At 37.7% G+C, this 26,676-nt stretch overlaps 1 protein-coding gene across 5 annotated transcripts in view; it reads right to left on the reverse strand.

Annotated features, from left to right (window-relative positions):
* vti1a (vesicle transport through interaction with t-SNAREs 1A) overlaps positions 1-26,676 on the reverse strand; it is a 504,072-nt gene that overhangs the window by 431,617 nt on the left and 45,779 nt on the right. For all 5 annotated transcript variants that reach the window (XM_039776469.1, XM_039776448.1, XM_039776459.1 and 2 more), the window contains exon 3: positions 20,585-20,695. In XM_039776469.1, coding sequence (XP_039632403.1) covers positions 20,585-20,695 — 111 coding nt within the window. The remainder of the gene's footprint in view (positions 1-20,584; positions 20,696-26,676) is intronic.

Here is a 26,676-nt window from a genome sequence, read left to right on the forward strand (position 1 = left end):
TTCATTGGGAAAGGTGCTTTGTCCCCCACTTTTTGTTTATAAACGATATGATTCAGTACTTTACAGTTCAGTAAGCTGAGAAGCAGATTTCAGTACTTCCTCCGAGATGATGTGTAAAGCTTCATTTGGCAGAATACATAGTCAGGATTTAAAGTACACATTGAATGGTCAGCCACAGGCTAGTCCAAACCTGAATAAAAATATAACTAGACCCAAAGATGTTTAAAAATGAGCTCAGTGGTTTAATTACTACAGTCTGATTCTGCACATAATGTGGCAGAAGCCAAGGAACAAACACAATACAATCAGTGTGAACAAAAGAACTATACGAGTGTGACGTGATTCATCCAAAGACTTAATCCTGCATTTACATCAGCCATGCTTATTTCTACAAAGAAAGTGATAATGTTTTGTTCAGTTATTTTAATTAAAGATGTAGTGACTATTCATCTTCCCACTACAATGTGTTCATATGAGTTTTCGCTCTAATTTTTGGGAGAACCATGAGGTTTCTGTTGATTTATTACCTGGTCTGCAAAAAAGCATTTAAAGATTGCTTGTTTTGTTAAATGAGCATAAAGAGCAAATTAAAGGTATTAAATGGGTATTGTGTCACTCCAAATGCAATTATATCACAAAGATGCCATTTCTGACCAATCAGGTTATACTTAATTTATATTCTTGACTGAGGTGAATGGTCAATGTTACGTCATACCTCTGAGAATTTGGCTAGCTTTATTATCTCCAAATTATCTCCAATGTTATCTCCAGATAGCATTCACATGAAATTAGAAATTCAGAAACTCAGATTTCCAGTCTGTTAATGTTAGGACTGTTTCTTTTTTAACAACTTTATTCTGTGAATCATACAAACAACTTGCAAGCACAAGAATAACAATTCAGTGGAGCTCAACAGGAATGCTTTCATCGTATTTCGTTTCATGGGTAGATTTTTAGAGTACATGTGCAAGTACTCTCTCTAATGATTCTTGTTCAATTCACTTATCATTCTTTCAAGTTACAGCTGAATCATTATCACCAAGCCAGAGCTCCGTCACTAATGATTCTCTCAATCATCATACAAGTACAATACAGTAACAATACTTTCATATTAGAATGTATTAATGGTTTCTTTTGTACATTTTTTATTGGATTTGTTTAAAACATAATATTAAACTAATACATGTATGTACCTTTGTACAGTCAACAAATGAATTTCACACACAATTTAATCTTATAAAAATATTGTTCTAATTTCTAACAATTATTTGCTTTCAACTTTAAACTCTTTTTACAACTCATTGACTGCACAGGCATATGTCAGTCACTGAATCATTCATTATCCAGTTAAGAGTGACACAATTCTCATTCATTTGATTCTCAAACTAAGTCATTAACTGAGAAGAAGGCGTATGGTTTTCTTAACTGTTGATTATTACTCTCTGTTCCACTAGCACAAGAGACCAGGCATTCTAAACTTAAAGCTAGCTTCTCATTCTATAGTATCCTTCTTCCATTTTAGACTAGTAGCATGCTCCCTCCAGAAAAAGTTCAAAGGATAAAACATTTAATACATCTTTAAGGACCTAATGTTTCTGTATTTTACAGTATTTTAGCCACATTTCTGAACTAAAATAAGTGTTGACAAAGCAAATGAGCAAAAACTATATAACTACTACAGTAATCCCTCGCTATATCGCGCTTCGACTTTCGCGGCTTCACTCTATCGCGGATTTTATATGTAAGCATATCTAATGTGAGATGTGGCTGGCTTGTCATCCCGGCCAATACCTCCAGGCCGCCAGATGGAGTCCTCCCTGCAGTATGGAGGTGCCCCAAAGACCAGCAGGGAGTCATGGACTATGTAGATTTTATCCTCAGCCCAGCTGGATACCACAGGGGCCGCAAGAGGGAGCTGCAGGGAGGACCAAAGACTTATTTGTGCCCTATGACCCAGAAGTTCGACAAGCGAAGAGCGACGGGCTTCCAGGGTGAAGAAAAGAACTTTTACCTGACCCGGAAGTGATACAGGATCACATGGACTGGGGATTGGGAACATTTCCTGGTCAGAGAATAGAAAAGGACTGTGAGAGCTCCCAGACGGCGAGCTGAGATGGATGGAAGGGTGGCAACGCGTCTGGGAGTGGAGGATTGTGTATTATTGTGATTATTGGTTTGTGTATGAGAATAGTGGAAGAGAGGGTGCTTTGTGCACTGTGGCGATTTATGGACTTTTACCTGGTGTTTGGAGTCGTGGACAAGGGTTCAAGGGAGCGAGAGCGCCCCCTATCTACCACAGTGGCATATCCGGCAGGATACTCCAGCGTCTATAGCGAAGGACCTGTATCAAAATTTTCTGTGGACAGAGAACCCCGAGAAGACAACGGCATCAGGAATCACCACAGCATCGCCAAATCCCAAAAATAAATCCGAGTCCAAAATGGGTAAGAGGAAGGGCAAGCAGAGCGACAATGCCAGCGGGAGAGCCTTAGGTGCAATGGCCAACGCTCGGAAGGAGTCAAGGAGGCCTTACAAGTCCGGAGAAACCTCCAAGATCCAACGATCGCTCTGAGGTACGTGCCGGGAACGTTAATGAAAATCCGTTTATAATAACTTAGTTTGTTCCGTGCATGTACCTCGGAGATGATCACCTGGAGGCTCTGCGGGAAAAAGGAAACTGCCCCGACGATGATGGCACGCTCCTGTCGAAGCCAGAGCATCTGCAAGATGACTTCCGCATGACGGCAGCTGACGAGGGACACAGCAGCAAACCCGGTGCTTTCTGGGAAGGAGGAGGTCTGCCTCCCGCTGTTTGCGCCTTCGAGCCCGAAGAAAAGGACTTGGACATTCCGAAGGGGAAGGGGGAGGCGAGCGAAGCACCGCTCACCCCGCGAAAAGGTAAGGAGGGTCAGGAAATGGCTGTTCGGGATGTCGATAAATTAAAAAAGACAGACCGCAGTCCTCTGAAAGAAGCGACCCGATCCTCGGCCTCGGAGAACTCCAAATCCCAGAAGCCTCCGCAAGACCCGAGAGAGCACGTGCCAGAAGTGGGCATGCTCATTGGCTCCCGGCCGGCAGGTAAGGCAAATGAGGAAGTGAGTCTTCTGCCGGCCGAAGTAAATAATGTTATTAATTTGCGGGAACTCGAGAAACTTATCGAGCCCGTAGTAAGTTTTCTACAGGTCCTGACGAGCATTGAAAAGATCGTCTGGGAGTTGGGAGCTGCAGCCAGAGAGCCGTTGGAGAAGGTGAGGGCCTATGTGCGGCAATTTCGTGGGGAGCCTCCCGTAATGAATAATGCGGCTATACAGGTAAGCGAGACCCGTATCGTACATAATAGAGGGACGCGGTGTGATCCGGGCCCGCGTTTAATAAGTAGCGGGTGCCAGTATACGGCATGCCCTACAAGTGAAGTTGATACAATGACAGACCGGTAGGAGGAAGGATCTTTCGAGCCGGGGCAGCTGGATAGTGCTGGCTCCCGGAGCAAGGTGGTCCTAAAGACGCTGCCACCGGTCACTTGTAAAAATAAAGGGATACAGACAGTAAAAGGGCTTTCTTCATTTAATAGAGAGACCCAGACTGTGAACAAGCCCCAAATAAAACAGGAGAGCTCTAAGTTAAAGCAGGAGTTTCCTGACAAAGTGGATAAGGGCCATAAGAATGTAAAGGCGGCCGGGGAATTCTCCTCAGCGGAGAAGGGGGCGGCGCCAGAAGTACTCAGGTGCTTCAAGTCCCACAGAGACAGACTACCAAGGGGACCGCGGCTGTGCTATGAATGCCGCAGACCGGGACACGAGTGGAGAGGTTGTCCTAGGAGGGCAGAAAAACAAAATATTTATTTATACAACAGGGCTCTAGAGTGCAACCAATTTGGTCGCACGTGTGACCTAATTTCTCAATGGTGCGACTAAAAAAAATCAAAGGTTGCACCGTTGTGACCAGCCGTTCGAGGGGAAAAAAAAATGAAACTCCGTGACTCTTAAAGTCTCCCTGTTGTTCAACAACAGACACACATTAGGCCCATATCGTGGTCTAAACCAATCAGAGATAGTGAAAGGCGGATCCCGCCCCAAAAACACCATCCCCTCTGATTGGCCGTGGTCCAGATATTTCTGTACGTGTGTACGTTTGAAAATGCATGTGATGCAGTCAGACAGAGAGAGGTGAGTAGCCCATCAGGTAAACAGTGGATGTAGCCGCGGATTATGAGAGAAGATGAAAAGAACGATTGACAGCTTTTTCGTTAAGAATGTTAAGTTAGGGCCTGATCTGTCCGAAAATCATAACCAATGCTCTGACACGGAGCCATCAACCTCCCAAGATATAGCAAGCCCTGGTCCGGAGACAGCATTAGATAATGAGCCACATACGATCGAGTCCGAGCCCACTGAAATTAAAAGGGGTAAAGTGTATACATTTCGAAAAGAGTGGCTTGACCAGTTTCCCTGGCTAAGATACAGTAAAGCCGATAATATAATGCACTGTATTTACTGTAAAGAGTGTAGGAAGACCATGGCCGGCAGAAGTGCATTTGTGACTGGTTCTAATACATTTAGAATTGAAACGCTGAAAAAGCACAATGCATCTATAAAACACATTACATGCAGCGATAAATGCACTGCTCAAGTGCCCCCTCTCCCCGCTGCCTTTCAGCGGCAGGCAGCAGCAAACAGATCATCACACGAGGCCGAGATGATAATTAAGTTTAACGTTGCCTACAATATTGCAAAAGAAGAACTTCCCTTCACTAAATTCAAGTCCGAAATAATTCTTATGAAGAAAAATGGCTTGAATGTAAACCCGACGATACAGCAATGATGTCGCGGCGCCAATTTATAGGAGTCATCGCAGATACATTGAAAAAAAAGACGTCTGTGCAAATTGTACAGTGCGTACATGGCATTCGTGATCGACGGAGACACAGATATCGCCACAAAGGAATGCGTCATTGTGTACGGTCGTATCTTGCGGAGAGGAAGACCAGTGAATATACTTATTGGACACATTGAGGTCAAGTATGCTCATGCCCAAGTCTGGAAGATTTTGATGCTAGAGAGAGTGAGGCCAGCTGGTTTAGTCAAGGCCAAAGATCAAGAAGGCCAAACTACAGGAGTTGGCCATCCGAGGGGCATGTGACTGCAATGGAGGATAGTCCATAAGACATTGAGCCATGAGATGTTCAGTTTGAAGCCCTTAAAACACTTAATTTAGATTTTCTTTTTAGTTAATTTATCTTGAGATTTTTTAAGTTTAAATTTCAGCTCAGTAAAGCACTTTAAGCACCAACACTTTTTTTAGTAAGTTACCTTTCTTGTAGAATTGTGCTTGCCTTCAAATAAAGAACTTTATATTGACCAGATTGTTAGTTAATCATTTACAAGTCGATATTGCCTATATGGAAAGCGATTAAAAAAACAAACAAATAAATAAATAAAGTGAACTTGTAAAACTGTGGTGTTAAATGTGATGCGGTTAAAAATTTGGGTGCACCTAACTTTTGTGCTGGTGCACCTAAGAAAAAAAGTTAGGCGCACCAGTGCAAAAAGTTAGTCTAGAGCCCTGTACAATGTTCCTACTAGGTTCACACGGGAGTGGCAACTGCATTGCCGGGACCCAGTCTTTGGATCTCCCTGGGGGAAGATGTCCCGTGTGGGACAAGACGCGCAAAACCTTGGTTTTCCGCTGGGGGAGGAATACTGTGAGATGTGGCCGGCTTATCATCCCAGCCAATACCCCCAGGCCGCCAGATGGAGTCCTTCCTGCAGTATGGAGGTTCCCCCGAAGACCAGCAGAGAGTCATGGACTATGTAGTTTTTATCCTCAGCCCAGCTGGATACCACAGGGGCCGCAAGAGGGAGCTGCAGGGAAGACCAAAGACTTATTTGTGCCCTATGACCTGGAAGTTTGTCAAGGGAAGAGCGACGGGCTTCCGGGGTGAAGAAAATAATTTTTACCTGACCCGGAAGTGATACAGGATCACATGGACTGGGGATTGGGAACACTTCCGGGTCAGAGAATAGAAAAGGAATGTGAGAGCTGCCAGACGGCGAGCTGAGCTGGAAGGAAGGGTGGCAACGCGTCTGGGAGTGGAGGATTGTGTATTATTGTGATTATTGGTTTTTGTATGAGAATAGTGGAGGAGAGGGTGCTTTGTGCACTGTGGCGATTTAATAAAGTCAGCATTTGGACTTTTACCTGGTGTTTGGAGTCGTGGACAAGGGTTTAAGGGAGCGAGAGCGCCCCCTATCTACCACACTAAATATATAATGCAGATTTTTCGCTGCTTTGCGGGTTCTGCGGACAATGGGTCTTTTAACTTCCTGTACATGCTTCCTCAGTTGTTTTACCCAGTTGATTTCATACAAGGGATGCTACTGGTGGATGGCTGAGAAGCTAACCAATCAGAGCACGCAGTTAAGTTCCTGTGTGCTGAATGGCTCAGAGAAGGAGCGCTGAATTCGATTCCGCGGCGTTAACCAGGAAGTCTCGTCTCGCTCATTCAACATCAACGTGTTTCGCTGTGTAAAGAGTTAACTTTTGTGCTCTTTTGTGTTTATCTTTGTGCATAGTCAAGCCCTTCATTCTGGCTCCAAAATGATCTGCTCCTGCTACTGCTTCAGGGGCCATGCCCAAGCGCCAACGGAAGATGTTAATGATTGCCAAAAAGATAAATGTTTTGGATATGTTGAAGGAAGGGAAAAGCTACACCGCTGTAGGACGCCATTACAGCATCAATGAGGCTACGATTCTTTTTATTTAAAAAGTAGGAAAGAAATATAAGATCTACGGCCGCAGTGTCCTTTTAACCAGGGTGTAAAATGAGTTGTAAGTGGATGTAATAAGGCAATAGTCTGGATGGAATCTGCTTTAGGGATTTGGATTGAAGACTGACGGTTATCTATCTATCTATCTAGAAGACGGCGGTGCTACACAGTCGCCTGAAGAAGCTTCTTTAGAAGGGCTGTAACGCTCTTCTTTGTTGTGCAGTAAAACTAAACTTATCGTTAACAGACAAGTCATCGTGTCATTGTTGGTGAGTAACCATAATTAATTTTATACTTACAGTACTTAGTACATGTACGTACGTTTAGTGTCACTGTACAAATATTTACTGTATACAATTTTTCTTGCATTGTACATATTTATTGCTGGTGGCCTGACTATCGTAATGGCTCTAACATGTGATATCGGAGACACTCGATATCTTTAAAATAATATTTAGGTTTTACTGTATATAAACAGTGTGTTTACATACATAATTTCAATGAATCTTACCTAATATCTAAGAGAATACAAAGGGTTTATGCTGTATAACTGTGCGGGGAATATTTATAAACAGTGTGGGAGAGTTTATAAGGGCTTAAAATATATAAAAATAACCATGCAAACATATGGTTTCTACTTCGCAGATTTTCACCTATTGCGGGGGGGTCTGGAATGCAACCCCCGCAATCGAGGAGGAATTACTGCTACTTTAATTTCAGAAAGGCAAATTTTCAAATATACGTAAAACAGCCAAATTGTTATATGTGGTAACAGGTGAGGAGAAAATACAGTACACATTAATATACACTTTGATGAATGGAGGTAAACCCATAAAGAACATGGCCAATGATTAAAGAGATAAATTATCAAAAACAAAATTTTTGTTACACTATACAAAATACAGTATAACACCAGTACTAACATGTGAGATTTCTGTTAAAGAACTGTATTAAGCATTAATCATACTAATTTCCAATTTACTTTTTGTAATTAACATTAGAATGAAAGTATGAATTTACCCAAAAATGTTTTCATACTTAATACAAACAAAGTAAAATATCATACTGATAAGAAATGGATAAAAACATTTTGGATGAGGTCCTAAAGGCCAAAGAATGAGCTTGCCAATTTCATATAGTGATGTGCAAAAGTATTCTATCTCCTCGAAAGTCATCAGAATTTCTGAGTTTTTCTTCTTCAGTTAAATATCTACAGAAAATGCTTTATTTTGACTTTGTTGTGTATTGTTACAGCATAACAGTTCAAAGTAAAAGCACTGAATAGATAAATATGGGTACAAATCTTTTGTCATGCAGAAAATTGTGATCTTTCAGAAGGACTGAATAATTTTGCAGACCACTGTAAATGATTAGCTGAGGTTGTCCAAATAATGGAATGTAGTCATGCAAAAAACAATTGATCTTAACAATTTAAAGATGAAAAAACACAAAACTCTAAAAACAAGCTTCTAAAAGTACACATTTCATATGAATAAAAAATAATATATAATAGGTCATTACTGGATCAGTGTACTGAGTATTACTCTAAATACAATACTGTAGACTATTGCAAAAATGTAAATGTGTTAGTATTTTATCAATACAGCAACAAGCTATATCAGTTTTTTTAAAGCTTAAAACCTATAACACTGTTCATATTAAATATGATACACAAGCTTAGATCATTCTCAGGAAGACAATTTGTAAACATTTTGTTTGTCCTTTTGTGACATCTGGTGGACTTTCTGGGAATTACAATTGTATTTCCTTTTTTATTATAATTTGGCTATATTCTATCTAAAGATAAATACAAATCTCTTCCACAATGTTTGTAAAGAATGCACTATAAAGATATAAAAAGATCTGAATATTTATCAAAATAGCTCACACCTGTATAAAAATGCATAGATGTGTTGTTGTTCTTATACATTTTAATTTATGTATTTTTAACTTTTTAGAGATCTAAAAAACAATTTTAGGCATTATAATGAACAGATAATATATACAGTGGGATGCAAAAGTTTGGGCAACCTTGTTAATAGTCATTATTTTCCTGTATAAATCGTTGGTTGTTACGATAAAAAATGTCAGTTAAATATATCATATAGGAGACACACACAGTGATATTTGAGAAGTGAAATGAAGTTTATTGGATTTACAGAAAGTGTGCAATAATTGTTCAAACAAAATCAGGCAGGTGCATAAATTTGGGCACCACAAAAAAGAAATGAAATCTATATTTAGTAGATCTGCCTTTTTCAGAAATTACAGCCTCTAAACGCTTCCTGTAGGTTCCAATGAGAGTCTGGATTGTGGTTGAAGGTATTTTGGACCATTCCTCTTTACAAAACATCTCTAGTTCATTCAGGTTTGATGGCTTCCGAGCATGGACAGCTCTCTTTAACTCACACCACAGATTTTCAATTATATTCAGGTCTGGGGACTGAGATGGCCATTCCAGAACGTTGTACTTGTTCCTCTGCATGAATGCCTTAGTGGATTTTGAGCAGTGTTTGGGTCGTTGTCTTGTTGAAAGATCCAGCCCGGCGCAGCTTCAGCTTTGTCACTGATTTCTGGACATTGGTCTCCAGAATCTGCTGATACTGAGTGGAATCCATGCGTCCCTCAACTTTGACAAGATTCCCAGTCCCTGCACTGGCCACAAAGCACCACAGCATGATGGAACCACCACCATATTTTACTGTTGGTAGCAGGTGTTTTTCTTGGAATGCTGTGTTCTTTTTCCTCCATGCATAACGTCCCTTGTTATGCCCAAATAACTCAATTTTAGTTTCATCAGTCCACAGCACCTTATTCCAAAATGAAGCTGGCTTGTCCAAATGTGCTTGAGCATACCTCAAGTGGCTCTGTTTGTGCTGTGGGCGGAGAAAAGGCTTCCTCTGCATCACTCTCGCATACAGCATCTCCTTGTGTAAAGTACGCCGAATGGTTGAACGATGCACAGTGACTCCATCTGCTGCAAGATGATGTTGTAGGTCTTTGGTGCTGGTCTGTGGTTGACTCTGACTGTTCTCACCATTCGTAGCTTCTGTCTGTCCGAAATCTTTCTTGGTCTGCCACTTCAGGCCTTAACTTGAACTGAGCCTGTGGTCTTCCATTTCCTCAATATGTTCCTAACTGTGGAAACATACAGCTTAAATCTCTGGGACAGCTTTCTGTATCCTTCCCTAAACCAGGATGGTGAACAATCTTTGTCTTCAGGTCATTTGAGAGTTGTTTTGTGACACTCATGTTGCTACTCTTCAGAGAAAATTAAAGGAGGAGGGAAACTTACAATTGACCCCCTTAAATACTCTTTCTCATTAAAGGATTCACCTGTGTATGTAGGTCAGGGGTCACTGAGCTTACCAAGCCAATCTGAATTCCAATAATTAGTTCTAAAAGTTTTGAAATAAATAAAATGACAACGGTGCCCAAATTTATGCACCTGCCTGATTTTGTTTGAACAATTATTGCACACTTTCTGTAAATCCAATAAACTTCATTTCACTTCTCAAATATCACTGTGTGTGTCTCCTATATGATATATTTAACTGACATTTTTTATCGTAACAACCAACGATTTATACAGGAAAATAATGACTATTAACAAGGTTGCTGTCTACAAAGACAGTAACTACAGTATATCTTGAATCATAACATTGAAAATCAAATCCCAGTAATGATACAAAATCCAAAAAAGTTGCACAGAGTATCACTTATGCATACTAAATAGTGTAGAAGGAAAAATCCACCTACTGTACAACTGACAGAAACTGGTTTTAAGTCTTCAGAGTCTTTTAAATTTCTTTAGTAATCAGAAAAATACAGAATTTTGTTTCAATTTCTAAAAACTTTTTATTTGGCTTAAGTAGTATTTTTGATTAGATTAACTCATGAGCAACTCATGGGCAATAACTAAAAACCTGCAATTTTGGCAGATGGCTATGCTATTCAAGATCTCTTCAAGTCTTATAATTTTCCAGCATAAATTGTCACACAAGTGCGATTAGGAGGAAGCTCAGTGGACCAAGTGGAGGTAATTATTCACCAGACCGGGGGATAGCAGGGTGCTAAACTTTCTTTTGTTGTCTCTGCAGGCCAAATACGGGAAAACCTACCTGATTTAACAACAATAATGTCACTTCCAGTTCCGCCGCCAAGAATGACACCAATTCCGGCTTCCGGCCCCAACAATGACACCATTTCCGGTTCTGCCACCAAGAATGATGTCACTTCCGGTTCTGCTGTCAAGAAATATGCCACTTCCAGTTCTGGCGCCAAGAAAGACGTCACTTCCCGTTCTGGCACCAAGAAAGACATCACTTCTGGTTTCCGGCCTCGGATGACATCACATCCAGTATCACCCTTTAAAGCCACCATCTTTTCCACCACTAAATCAGTTTAGTCTGGAACTCACCAAGGACAGTTGTTTCAAATTTTCATACTCTTTTGAAGCCAGGGACAATATACGGGTAGCTGCCCCAAACCTTTCCAGTGTGTTAAGACTGTATGCATCTGAACAACTCACTGTAATGAGGGATACCATGCAGAGGAGCTCTCACGAAAATCAAGTGCAGTCTTGTAACAAAATTGATTCTGGCAAGAAAGACTGCTGCTTTAACATTAAAATTGACTGATTAACTAAATAGGAACAGATAAAATAATATGTATATATCTGATAATGTCATTTTTTTGATTAGCCTAAGTTGGCCCTTGAAGCAATGGATTATTTTCAAGTTTTGAGAAGGTTTTCTAAATAATGTGAGCCAGGGTCTTCTCCCCACAATAGCTTATTGCTTCTCCATAATTTTTGCTGTAAGATCCAGTCACTGACTGACTCCTGATCCAATGTATTGTTCAGCCCTGACCTGTTAACTTTACTTTGCACTATTCTTTCCAGTTTCACATCAGCATCAGTGCCAGCATTATTTCCTTTGTTTCACTATGTACTCACTTGTTGGATATTAAAGCAAGTACTATAACAAGCAACACTTTTCTTGTTTATCACCTGGTCACCTGTATTATCAGTGATATGGTCTGTCTGTTCCAGTTTTCACCATCAACAAGGTTCTTTTGGAGTAATCAACCTCTTTTTCATAAAGGTATAACATCTGCTGACTGTAGTTCTACTGGGAGAATTCAGTGCTCAAAAGGGGAATGATGGAGATACAAGGATGGGCATAACTGGCTGACCTAAACTCTACCAGTTACTTTGTACTGGATTTTTTTGTTAGTTCATGGCTCTCTATAATGAACACCCTGTTCAAACTCAAGTCTGCCTTTAAATACACCCAGGCCTTAGGACAATGATGAATTTTGTAGTGATGTCACCACATCTGAGGATTAAATTCTGTACACTCAAGTAAAAAGAAGTGCTATGTTGCCAACTGATTACTACTTGTTGGATACCTGGCTCAGAAGAATATAGTGCCTGCTGGGCAGACTGAAAGACCTAAATAGGAACAACTAGTAGAGACTTTTGTTCAAAATAAGTCTTCTTCAGAAGAGCTTTATCTGCATCTTGGGAGAGGTCAGGAAAGTGGAGTCTGAATGGACTGTCTTCACGACTCAGCAATGTAGGTAACTACAAGAAGCTGTGACCTGTTTCCGTGTGTGCTGATCATGGCAGCAACCCTAGAACCCACTGGTAGATAGATACCAGTGTAAAAATCAGCTGCTGTCCATATAATGTTTGCATGATTGGGTCTCCAGATTACCCTGCAAGTTCCAAAAAGCCAAAACAGTGGCAGTTACAGAAGTGGCAAAAGGGTGGATAAGATCTGGCAGGAAATACAGGAGCCACATTTTGGAAGTGTAGGTTAACATGTCTCATCAATATTGCAAGACAGACAGGAACAAAACCTCTAATGGGCAGACTAAGGTAGCAGTCCCCATATAAAAAAAGCATAAAGCAGTGTAATCAATTTCGTTATTTATTGTCATATATAAAAAGTACAATCGAACTGTTTTGTGCACACTTGACAAGCAGGCACTATGCTTCCGTTTGTCATGAATCTTGTTCGACAGGCTATGTAAAGTGGATGTTAAATTATGCAACTTCTAGTCATGGGGAAGGTCAGATTTGATGACTGAAGTTGCTGATCACATTGCCAGGCCACATCAATTTAAATGACTGAAAATTGCTGGGCATGTTTAATTTACTGTGCTTGCCCCTTTTTGTGACAGCCAATAGCTTGCTGCCTGATGAAGCCAGCATTGTATGAAGGGTTAACAGCCATTGAAGTATGAAGGGTTAATAGTCATGACGAGTTCAGCCACAACATCTGCCCTTTTTTTTTTTTCTTTCTTCTGTTTTGTCAGAGATACAAAGTTCTCTTCTGTTTGAAAGGTAATAAAGCCTAGTGTTCCTTATTCCTCATTGCTGTATTATATTTACTATACTTCCGGATGAGCATTCATTGGTTGTGAGCTCTCATCCACACAGAGCCTGCCCTTATGACTAAAGACAAAATGAAACCAGTTTGATTTTATCGGAGCAAGTAGCAGACTAGTTGGGAGTATCTGGTAGGGTGCTTTGGCGCTTCACACAGTAACAGTTTTTACTTACGGTTCAATGGTATTTAATTGTTTCTAGTCTGTACACATTTATAAACAGTTATCGGGTACATTTAATTTTTTTCTTTTTCTTCTTGCAGCACAGAAGTTTGTGCAGGTGACGCATTTCGGTACAGCATCACGTACCCAAAATGGCATTCGGAAGAAGACGTGCATTGGTGGCAGTCAGTCCTGGAGTGTGCTTTTGGCGGAGGCCTATATACAAGGGGCATGCTGCCAGACACATCACCGTTGTTCCACTGCATCGACTGTTTTGTGCGAAAAAAGCGCATTTACTTTTAATTTACTTATTTTTGCTAAGTGTCACAACTCCTATTTTTCATTCTTTGCGTCGCACATTATTTGTACAAACAGTTTTGTTGCACATTTTTGAAAGTGTCTGTGTGTGTGAATCACTCACTGTTTGCAAACTGCTACATGCTCTGGGTCTCAGGTCATGTAAAGGTCCAGAAGCATGGGGCATCACAGAGGTATGTCTCATTATGCACCCAGCTTACAAGAGGCATGCCATCGACTGCCATGATTCTTTAAGGTTAAGAAGGCTACAACTGAAAATTGATGGAAAAGTTGCATAATGTAACATAGCCTTAAAATATAACAACACAGAATGAAGTAGATATAGAGCTGAATGAAGTATAATGCATTGTATGTGATTCTAAAGAAATCCAAAAATATATCTGACCACAAAACTATTATCTAATGAGAAAAATCAGTATACTAATAAAAAATGTCCAATGAATAAGAGGGCGATTTGTAATATGCACTACTCTCCATTATGTCCCTTGGAAATGGCTCTTTCAAAACAATAATGTAAAATCTTGTTTAACACAGAGATCTTCATTTCAGAAAACTACTACCTAAGAATAAGTGGGTGATCAGTATAATGCACTATTATTCCTGAGATTGAAATTTCACAGTATGCCCCGCTAAAGTGGATCTTACAAAACAATAATACAAAATTTTGCTTAATACTGCGGTCTCGCTCTCTCTTTGCCTTACATTAAAGCACAATATTCAATTGACTTTTCACTTAGCTTTTTAAGCATGTTTCAAAAATTTGAAGCCTATAATTAGCTAAGTTATTTGTTTTAACATAGAGTACAACAGTTGGATGCAAAACAGCTCTGGGGGGTATTTTTCGTACGTGGATTACTCGTTTAGCCGGATGTAACTGTTGACGATTTGGCATGATCCTGGATCTGTCGGTTTTTCAAAACTCTTGCCTCTGTCTCGTAAGCCTGTGTGTGTGTGCCTCTGTCTCACACGCCTGTGTGTGTGTGCCTCTGTCTCACACGCCTGTGTGTGTGTGCCTCTGTCTCGAGCGCCTGTGTGTGTGCGTCTCTCGCGCTCATGTGTGTGTGTGTGTGTGTCTCGCTCGCACCTGTGTGTGTGTGTGTGTTGCGCTCTCTCTCTCTCTCTTGCTCGGTCGCTGCACAGGAAATGTACAGGGAGAGACAGAACATGTACAAACCTAAAGGGAAACTGGCTCGATCGTATACCGAGTGTGTGGTCGTGAACCGAGGCAAAAGTTTGGCAAACTTTTTGGTCGTAAACCGAGTTGTACGTGTACCGAGACGTTCGTGAACCGAGGTTCCACTGTACCAATATTTACCAGTAGAACATAACAAATCTGACAAACAAGAGGAGACCATTCAGTTCATCAAACTTGTTTCTTTAGCTAATAGCTGCCCCAATATCTTATCCAAATGCTTCTTAAAGGCTGTCAGTTTTTCTGCTTCAGATTCATGTCTCAGTACTTTGTTCCAAATTACCAGAACTCTGCATAAAGAAGTTCTTATTGATTTCAGTCCTAAATGCACATCCCCTTAAATTCTACTGTTGTCCTCAAGTATGTGATTCACCTTTAAGATGAAAGATCTCTGCTAGATCTACTTTAGTAACATGTTTGAGAATTTTGAAGACCTGAATTAGGTCCCCATGCAGTCTGTTCTGCTCAACACTAAACAGGTTTTAACTCTGTGTACATGCCCTTAAACTCTGGGATGCATCTCCTCTGCATAGCTTTAAATTTTGCTATGTTTTTTACAGCATGGTGAGCAGAACTGCATGCAATACTGCAGATGTGTTCTCACTAGTGCATTATAAAGTCTAAGAATAACATCTCTTGCTTTATAGCATTTTTTACAACATAACCTGACATTTTATTTGCTTCTGCACATCATTTAAAATAATGAAAATATTGTGTCAACCTAAACACATTTTAGAGGTTGCTTCCTTGTAGGACAGTTTATCCCATCTTGTATTTATAGTTAACATCTGTTTTGCCCAATGTAGCACTTTTCTACAGTAAATTGAATTTTCCTAGTGGTTAGGTCTGAAACACTTCCACTCATCTTTGATTTTTTTATTTGCTGCCTCCTCAGTATCTACTATTCCTTCAATTATAATGTCATCTCTGAATTTTACAAGTTTACTAATTATCATTATCATACTCAGAAAAAGTAATAGTCTAAGGACAGACCCCTGAGGGACTTCACTGATAACCTCACTCCATGTGGAGCATTCTCTTCTTATTTGTACTCTTTGTCTCCTTTTAGTTAACCAACTTGAGATCCATTATTGTATGTTACCTCAGATGCCTACAGCTTCTAGTTTCAAAATTAATCTTCAGTGAGGGACTATATTGAAGGCTTCCTGAAAGTCTAACTAAATTATGTCATTTGCTTTGCTTTTGTCAACGGCTCCAGTACTTCAATCAAAAATATCTAAAAGATTTGCTTGGCAGGATCTTCCTCTTATTAACCTAGTAAGCATTTTTGTTCCAAAGTACTCCAATGGTCACCAAGTGTTAAGCACTATTTTTCTCTAAACGTTCAGTTGCTCTTGCTCTTTATTCCTGTTTCAGTTGTCATTAAATAAAATTCTAGCAGTGAAAGTCAATTTCAGTATTATAGGGTGCTTTTAGTAGTACTTTTCTTTATTCTAGTTTCTTTAAGTTCCTGTTTTTTACAGGGATTTTGTGTTGCCCCAATTCAGTGAGCACTGTACACCAGCCTATAATGTCAAGGGCAAAAGTTTGAAGAACACATAACAGGGGATTGGTACTTTGTAATGTCTTGGTGAAATTTGAAGGGACTACAGATGTTATGAAATAATGTCTTTTATTTTTTAGAGCTAAATACTTTTGTGACTTCACTTGTTTTTTTAAGTTACCTTTGGGTGATTTTTTTCCCCCCCAACTAACTGGGACTGGGACATTAGATCAAGTTGACCTTCTATTTTTGTCTTATGCGTCTTCTTTCAGCTGTCCACCTTTTTACAGGCAGCTGATAATTTTCATGCTCCACTAAGGAATCAGTGCTGATGTTTCCTTGATGTCATCATATTTTTGAATGGTGCTTGTCCAAAGTTTTTGTACAGGTAATCACATTTCTTTTAGCAGTGCTCATCCCCTTGTTTGGAGGGCAGTAGTACTTCTGAATGACCATTATTCATTATTTTTAAGAGTTGCTGGTGAGTTTTTTTAACAGATGCAGCCACTTTGATCTCATTTTGTCACAACTCAATCACTTGTATGTTTAAGAGCTACTCTTCCATTTTCCATAGGTGTACAGTATTATTTAGTCTTTCTTCATTTATCCTATTTACATTCTTCAATGTAAATGGGTGACACTTTGAGGTCTCAAGTAATAATGGGTTATTTTGTTTTATTAGTACTGATCTTGGTTTGAATAATAGATTTTCACACCAGAACTACAATTTTGCACTGGTTATTCTGGTTTTACTTGTACTGTTACCCACTATGGGAAGGCACCTGGATTGCCTTGAAAGTGAAAGTAAATTAAAGAATAACTAGTGAATCGTTCTGTGATAGAACAGATTAGCAGTTTGTCAGTTAGAAGTATCAAAGTGTAGTGAGAACAACACCATAAAATAAATTGCTGCATTTTATCAATTTACAACATTAAAATTATGCTCCATTAATGAACTTCTTTTAGTTATATAGTATCACTAGAAAGTAGTACAAAGCATTCATTTGCTTAAAAGGTAGTCTGTGGTAAAAGCATATGTGAGGTCTCAGAGGGGCAGAGAGATCCTTCAATGTAAGAAGAGTGAGACTCATCGTTAGGTCATTCTGACATCTCAGAGAAAGGCACACAGGAAAACAAGGCTGAAGACTACCAATCTTTTCAGGGAATAATAGCAAAATATGATAATTCTTGGCACTATAATCATTCTTTCTAAAAGTATTTACACTTATGTTTTTAAAAAGTATTTACTGAAGCCACAGTAACCTGTGCAAAGATTGGGTCCATCTCAGCTAAATGAAAGTAAACATGAACTGCTGCTTTCTAACAACAGAATGCTGACAGCTCTACTATCTATATTAAAGTAATTGAAGAAAGTCCTACAAAATGAGTGTTATAGTTTGAAAAGAAAATTCTGATCCACAATGGCAAGCTGTCCTGGCCCAGACACAAGAAAAACAGGCCCAAAGCATGGTACTACTGCCACCGTGTTTCATAGATGGGAGGAGGTTTTTCTTTCTACAAACATTAACACTTCTTATTTGAACCAAAACATTTTTATTTTGGTCTTATCTGTCCATAAAACATTACTCCAATAGCTTTCAGGCTTGTCCACTTGCAATTCAGTAAACTTTAGATGGGAAGCAATACATTTTTTTGGAAAGCATGAATTTTCTTTTTGCAACCCTGCCATGCACACCCCTTTTGTTCAAAGGTCTTCTGATGGTGGACTCATGAACTTTAATATTAACCAATAAGAGTGAAGCTTTTAGTTGCTTAGAAATTACCCTTGGTTCTTTTGAGACCTTGTGGACAATCACACACCTTAACCTAGAAGTGATCTTTGTTAGTCAACCACTCCTAGGGAGAGTAACAATAGTCTTACTCTTCCTCAATTTGAACACAATCTTTCTAACTGTGGATTGGTGCAGTCCACACTTTTTAGAGATGGTTTTGTAGCTTTTTCCAGCACAATTAACATTAACAATTCTTTTACTGAGGTTCACTGAAATGTCCATTGTCCATGACTGATACTGCAAAACGTGTTTAAAAATGACGCCTTTGACAGAACCCTGTTCTTTTAATACAAACAGGTGCCCATTCACACCTGACTGTCATCACTATACCTGAATCTAATCTCACCTTCAAATTACCTACTAGATTTACGTACTTTTGCCACTCACAGATATGTAATACTGGATCCAAGTACGATATTTTTCTTTCATTTGCTTAGCTGGGTTCTTCATATCTTCTTTTAGGACTTGTGTGAAAAAATGATGATGTTTTAAGTCATATTTATGCAGGAACAGTTGGCCCTCATTTATCGCGGTTAATCAGTTCCAGACTCTACCACGATAAATGAATTTCTACGAAGTAGGATTCTTTATTTATAAATTGAATATTTTCTCAGTTAGAGCATAGAAAACCTGTTCCTGTTCCAGAACCCCCGCAAAAGGTGAAAATCCGCGAAGTAAAAACCATACGTTTATATTGTTATTTTTATATTGACATGCTTGGGTCACAGATTTGCACAGAAACACAGGAGGATGTAGAGACAGGGACTTTAAAACACTGCAAACAAACATTTGTCTCTTTTTCAAAAGTTTAAACTGTGCTCCATGACAAGACAGAGATGACAGTTCCATCTCACAATTAAAAGAATGCAAACATATCTTTCTCTTCAAAGGAGTGCACATCAGGAGCAGAGAATGTCAGAGAGAGACAGAGACAGAGAAAAGCAAACAATCAAAAATCAATAGAGCTGTTCGGGCTTTTAAGTATGCGAAGCACCACCCGACAAAGCAGCTGCAAGGAAGAGAGCAATGTGAAGGTACTCTTTCAGCATTTTTAAGGGAAGCGTCCGTATCCTCTAAGCAAGTGTGTGAACAGCCCCTCTGCTCACATCCCCTCCATCAAGAGCAGAGAATGTCAGAGAGAGTGAGAGAGACAGAGAAAAGCAAACAATCAAAAATCAATACGTGCTGTTCGAGCTTTTAAGTATGCGAAGCACCGCGCGGGAAGCATATCGTATATCATTGAGGAGTTTTATTTAATACATAATACGTGCTTTGATTGAGTAGCTTCTCAGCCATCCGCCAATAGCGGCCCTTGTATGAAATCAACTTGGCAAACCAACTGAGGAAGCATGTACCATAAATTAAAAGACCCATTGTCCGCAGAAATCCATGAACCAGCGAAAAATCTGTGATATATATTTAGATATGCTTATATATAAAATCCGTGATGGACTGAAGCCGCGAAAGTCAAAGCTCGATATAGTGAGGGATCACTGAATATGGAAATTCTGAAGGGTTCACTAACTTTCAAGCACCACTAAATATGTCAAGTAAAGCAGTAGCGCTGAAAAAATGGGATATTTAGTTAAACTTTTTAAAATGTAATGGCAGTAATATTTTCAAATACACATCTCAGAAAATACATATTCTATAAATACTAAAAAAGGTCTTCAAATTAAAGCTTTAAAGCATAGACAGTTTACAGACATGAAGAAGTAACAATATTCTTTGCATAGCTTATTTTAATATAATGATCAAGCTAGATGTCAGATTTTTCTTTTGAGAATTTTTACATTACAAATAATACATTATTTCTCAGTTTCTCATTTCTTATTGGGATATAACGGTAAAACCTTAATGTAAAAAAAGCCTATTAAACAAACCAATATGCTGTCATTTCACAACTTTACGCAATTAGACGTATTAGAGCAACTTCACTGTATAGTTTTTTATAGGCACTTAAACTGGGGCATTTAATGGTTACCTGAAAAGATTCCATTTAAATAACACAACTGGTGATTAATTTAAACTAAAAAAATAATAATAAATTGTCTTGGTATTTTATACCCACCAGTTAAAATGTATGCATAACAACAGTGGTATGTTAATCGCATTTTAACAAATGATATATTTATTTTATTTATGGAAAATAATTTAAAAATCCTACTTTGCAGGAGCTAGAATTCAGTAATGTATACATTTTTATACATTTAATAAAAATAAAAACAACAGTTTTCTGCAATCAAATCAAATTCATCAGTTTCAAATTTAATAAAACACTGGGTGTTCACAATACTGTTGTCATGAAAAAATGTTCTAAAGATATCCTGCTAGTATGTCCTTTGAGAACTAGTATTCAGTCAGTTTATTATTTACATCAAACAGAATCTTAGCTTTACAAAGCACTTAAGAAATTCAATGATGTCTTTAAGCTACCTAAGATGATACTTACAAAGTCTTTCTCCAGTTTTTCAAGTTCCTGCTTATAACTTTTCAGTCTGTTACTGTACATGCCTCGACTCTGGACTGGAATCTCTCTTACTTCAAGATCCATCTGCTCAAGCTAAAAAATAAAGCAAAACAAATAGGATAAGATGAAAATAACTTTCAATGGTGCAGGAAAAAATGTGATTTTCAATATTTTAAAAAATGGTTAGAAATAGAAACTGATTTACAGCAACCTGTTATGGCATGGTCCTGTTTAAAAAAATCTAAAAATCTACTGCGTTAAATTTCCAAAAATTAAACATTAACAATAATCCAAAAATAGCTTAAAATACAATCTTTATATTTAATATGTATCTTTCACCCCAAGACACAATATAGTTAATGTTGTCATTCATTAGAGAATGAGTGGTAAAAAAAAATCAGGTGTAACAGAAACACATTCCACAAAAAAAAAAAATATTATTTCAGACTAATATTTCAAAAGAGCATTACCGGCATTTGATCCTAAGTGTTTGCCTCTTTTAATGTTAGCATTTTTCTACAAACAGAAAATTGTACATATCCTTTATAGGGAGGGGCTAGCTTGCACAAGCACAGAACCAGCTGACACACTATAGAAGTAAACTAATCTCAAAATTGTTATCATAGAAAAAATGTGTTCAATATGGTATATATGGTAGAATGGTAACCATTCTAACCATTACAAAATGCTCATGTATCAGAAATATACACGTATGCCAAAAAAAAAAAACAACTTCCTCCTATTCTTTAATCAATTCTAAGATACAGTTATCCATGTTTAGTCTATAAAGATGTGTGAGGCAATCTTTAGAAATTGGTGACATTTAATTCAGCCTACATGTCTTTAGTGTTCATAAAAACGTCATAAATGTCTAGTCTGACACCTTCTGGAACTCATTACAAGAGGTAACAGACTGACAACTGTCTCAAGAAAAAGAAACATTTATTGCATGATACTTATAGGCTTTTTATGAGTAACTTAGCAATAGTCAACCTTGAAATTCTATTCTTAATTAAGAAGGATGTCCTTGTTTAGCATAAAAGAAAAATGAACTGATATGTTTAAAAGCATATGAATAAGGAAAGAAAAAAACAATGCATAAGATACATCAGTTACTTATTCAAGATGCTATTAACAGCCAGCCTAAAGCCATATGACATTTAAACTTTAAACCTTACAGAATATAATTGTGTTCAAATTAATGGACTATATTGAAGAAGGTTCATTAATGAGGAACTTGCCACGATAGCCATTTAATCACAAGTAAAATGCATTTATTTTTTAAATTGAACCTCTTTTGTTGACTTGTGCATAACAGCTTACCATCTTTGTGAGCAGAATATCTGAGATGAAATGACATATTCTTCCTAATTAAATTCAGGTCATAACTTATGAGAATTTAAACCTAAGAGCATAAGCGAATATTTCATAATTCTCAAATGAATCTTTTATAAACAGAAAAAGTAGTAACCTTGATTCCAGGCTTTAAAATTTTTTGTAGATTTACTTAAGAAACAATGCTGTATATAGAAGTAGCACTACTACTACTACTACAGGCCTGCTCACAGCGAAACAGTGCAGTGATCTGAACTATATATATCGGCTGTTTTGAAGCCCTATATTTTTATAAACTTAGATTTATTCCAGTTTTTGCAGGCAATACCTGCAAAACTGAAATTTCTCCACAAGGTGGAGTGAAATCATTAAAACCCATCCATTTTATACTTTTATATCGTTTATCCCGCTTTACATGTCATACAATCATTGATTTATTTATGGGTTAAAAATATATTTATAATTGTCACAGACTAGCACATACCCAAAAAAGAATAAGGTAACACTACACTTGTTTACTGCCTTGTGCTGATTCTTCCCTTGTGCCTGGTTCTGTCAGTATAAGTTTTCATTATCATGATCTTGGGCTGGATTAAAGAGTTTTACAAACTGATGAATGGATGGGTGGATGCAATTTTAGCACACACCTGATATGTTTAACTTGAACAGTGGAGATGAGGAAAAACACAACCACTGAACCACGATCTTTGTCACACTGCTATACTATATATACCAAAATCAGAGACTAGTGAGAAAAAGGACCTCTAAAACAGAAAGAATGACTGTAACAGATACATCTAAACTAAAAGGCAGTACTGAAAAAAACAAATGCTTCCTGCACTATTTCCTCAAGCCCCTGCACAATCAGGAAAACATGTTATTAGTGCATGGCACCATAAGCATAGCACAGAAACAGAAAATGACATAAATAAACAAATATCATGTGTCAGAACCTTCATTGCTTTTTTTTTTTTTATTAAATAACACATTTGTTGGCTTTGATTGTTTTGCGAAGATGTCTCCAGGAATTATTTTGAGTAAATAAACAGACCATGAGATTAAAATGGCAAGACTGAGTTTGTAGTAGAGTTCAGACTAAGAACCAGAATAACAAAAAACAATTGAGAAAATGAAGTGCTGGGGCAAAAAAAAAAATCAAAGTCAAAGTGGAGTTTAATACCAACATGAAACCAATCATTTAGCCTGTTTGGTTCAAAGCTAACTACAACTAACGACTTGTATTTTATCCAACTGATGCTACACGGGACTGCCGGTGTATTTATAGTGGACTTCTGCTGACATCACACCAAAGAGCTGATCATGATTACATGTCTTAAAAAATAAAATAAAAATATACTATATTAAAAATTAAAACAATTCAAAGCGCCTATAAATTGTTTCTCCATTAAAAAATTATATATATATATATATATATATATATATATACACACACACACATATATATATATATACACATATATATATATATACACACATATATATATACACATATATATATACACATATATATATATATATACATATATATATACACATATATACACACATATATATATACACATATATATATATATATATATACACATATATATATACAGATATATATATACACATATATATATATACACATATATATATATATATATATATATATATATATATATATATATATATATACACACACATAGTTATAGACATAAGAAAATAAATAGCAATTATTATTACTATAATCATACAATGGCTAACACTGTGGCCTTACAAACCTCGGTTTAAATCCTGCCTGAGGCATTGCCTGTTTGCAGTTTGAACATTCTTGCTAAGTCTAAAGGAGGAGAATGTTCTAATCCCAAAGAATGAATATTAGATTAACCAACAGTTCTAAACTAGCCCCATCCATGGTTAGCTGGATGAGGGTACATGCAAAGTACAATATTCTCTGGTGTGTTTTGTTTTTAAGTTTACATTATTTCATTCCATAAGAGAGCATTTATTGAGGGTCTACAACATCAAACATTTGTTTTTATTTGGTTATCTCACAAGGACACTGAAGAACATTAGACCAATTATGATTAGAACAGAGATTCAGGGCAAAGTGGCTTATCCAGCTCTTAACTCTTGCAAAATAACATAAATGTCAGTATGTTTTTCTTCACACACAGATTGACAGACAAATCGAATAGGTTACCAAGTAGTGTCAAGGTCAAGAATAACTTTAGTACTAGTCATGTGGCAGTCATAAGGGATTTGCCTCCATTATTGAGGGCTCTTTCATTCACTCCAAAAACACAGATTTAGTTTTGCCAAATCACCTTAAACCTACATCTTTAGGGCTCTAAATTTGTACTTAGTACTCAATTTAGAAAAAGACGAAGGAAAAAGGGCAAAAAATTTCCCCTCAAATTAAGCATTGGCAATAATGTAATATGTACGACTATCACTTTTATACTAAAATTTGACTTTGGCATTCCGATTTCATCTAATACTATATCTATTCTTCTTCTTCCCTTTGCATCAGGACTACATAAATATTTTCATTTGTAAAACAGACTGCTTTCTTGTATGATTCACTACTGCAAAATTTGTTGCAAATGTGAAGGGCAATATAAAAAATACAACACCCAATAACTATTTAAATGCATCAACCTACCAACCATTTAAAAATATGTATAGAATTTATATATATATATATATATATATATATAATTGGCTTGAAATGGAAATGTATGTTGATAAAACACTTCTAATGTATGGAAAAGCAAACAAAGTTTCCATCACATGTGCACAAGTGCTTCTGGTAATTTGAAGTGTAGCAAAAGTATAAAAAAATATCTGACATCAATCATCCAAGCATCATATGTATGCATGCAGTGAATGATGGGTAATCTCTCTGATGATGATGATAATAATAATACTACATTTTATTTATATAGTGCCTTTCCCATGCTCAAGACACTTCAGAGAGTCTTAGAAAAAACAGCAGGGTATATGTAACACTGGATACAAATGTTTTCCTGAATAGAACAATGAAACCGATAACAAAGCATTAAATAGAATAAAGAACAATAAACCAGAGTAAAATAATAAATTCAATACTAAAAGAGAAACCTAACAAATAACCTAATTTGTGATGTAACAGACACACAAATTATCCTGAGCACATGGACAGAAAGGTAAACTGAAAGAAAAGGCAGAATGTTAAGTTAAGTTAAAAGCCTTCCTAAATAGATGAGTTTTAAGTTGTTTTTTAAAAGAATGAATGGAGTCGGCTGATCTAATTAATTTTGGGATGTCATTCCAAAGTCTGGGTTCTATGGAGCTGAAGGCTCAATCCTGTAAGACACAGGGAGCCAATGAATGAGAAGCAGGATGGGTGTGATGCGCTCACTGTTGCTGGTTCGAGTAAGGACTCTTGCAGCAGACTTTTGAATCAACTGGAGCTGTGATATAAGATTATAAGGGGCACCTGCCAGCAGCGAGTTACAATAATCGATGAGGGATGTGATAAAAGCATGGACAAGTTTCTCAGCATTAGAAAATGAGAGGAATGAGCGAACATGGGATATGTTACAGGTGAAAGTAAGAAAGTTTCTTAATGTGGTTTATGTGGGCAGAATAAGAAAGGGGGGAATCAAAAATGACACCAAGATTCCTTGCATCAGAAGAAGGTCTGATGAGATCATTGTCAAGAGTTACTGAAAAAGAGCTCATTTTCTTAAGCAGCGCTTTAGTTCCAATTTGCGGGAGTTTAATTTTTAAAGAGTTCTGCTCCATCCAGGTTTTAATTTCACTGACGCAAGTTGCAAGCTGAGAAAACTCTGATGAAGTTGCACTTTTGACATTTATATAGAGTTGAGTGTCATCTGCATAAAAATGATAACCCAGTTCATAGTTATGAATAAAATGGCCAATGGGAAGCATATAAATACAGAAGAGGGCAGAGGACAGAGCCCTGAGGAACACCTTGTGTGACTTGCACTGAGATGGATCTGCCGTTGCCAAGACTAACAAACTCTTGCCTATCAGTCAGATTGGACTTGAACCACTTGAGGGCAGTGTCAGAGATGCCCAGCATGTTCTCCATTCTGGACAGTAGAATGTCATGTCTGACAGTGTCAAATGTTGCACTGAAGTCTAATAGAATTAATATGCTGGTTTGTCCAGAGTCTGCTGCCATAAGCAAATCATTGGTTACCCGAAGAAGAGCAATGAGACTGAAAGGGTTCCATCAGATTATTAGAGGTTAAGTAATTGGTGAGCTCGAAGGCTACAACACGCTCAAGAACTTTTGACAAAAAAAGATAAGTGGAAAACAGACCAAAAATTGTTAAGATCGTCACCATCAAGACCAGACTTTATTTAAACATGGAGGTTACAGTAGTGATTTTAAAAGTGGCTGGCACAAACCCAGTGTCAAGGGGTGTATTGATTATTGTCGTAACAGTTGGGATTATGGCATGAAGGCAGGATTTAAGAGGTGTGGTGGGAATGGGGTCCAGTACAAAAGTAGCTGGCCTAATCTTACAAAGCAGGTCATTAACAAACGCAGATGTGACTGGTGAAAATTTAGAAAAGGAGCTCGATGGAGTGGGAAGACAGGGAAAGATATAAATGGAAGATGGATTTATGTTAGTTGAATTATTTAGATCTTTAATTTTATTGAGGAAAAAGTGGAGGAATTTTTCACAGACTTTAGTAGAGGAGGTAATTTGGCCAGATGC

Source organism: Polypterus senegalus, chromosome 1 (assembly GCF_016835505.1).
Source record: "Polypterus senegalus isolate Bchr_013 chromosome 1, ASM1683550v1, whole genome shotgun sequence".
In the NCBI taxonomy this organism is placed as follows: Eukaryota; Metazoa; Chordata; class Cladistia; order Polypteriformes; family Polypteridae; genus Polypterus; species Polypterus senegalus.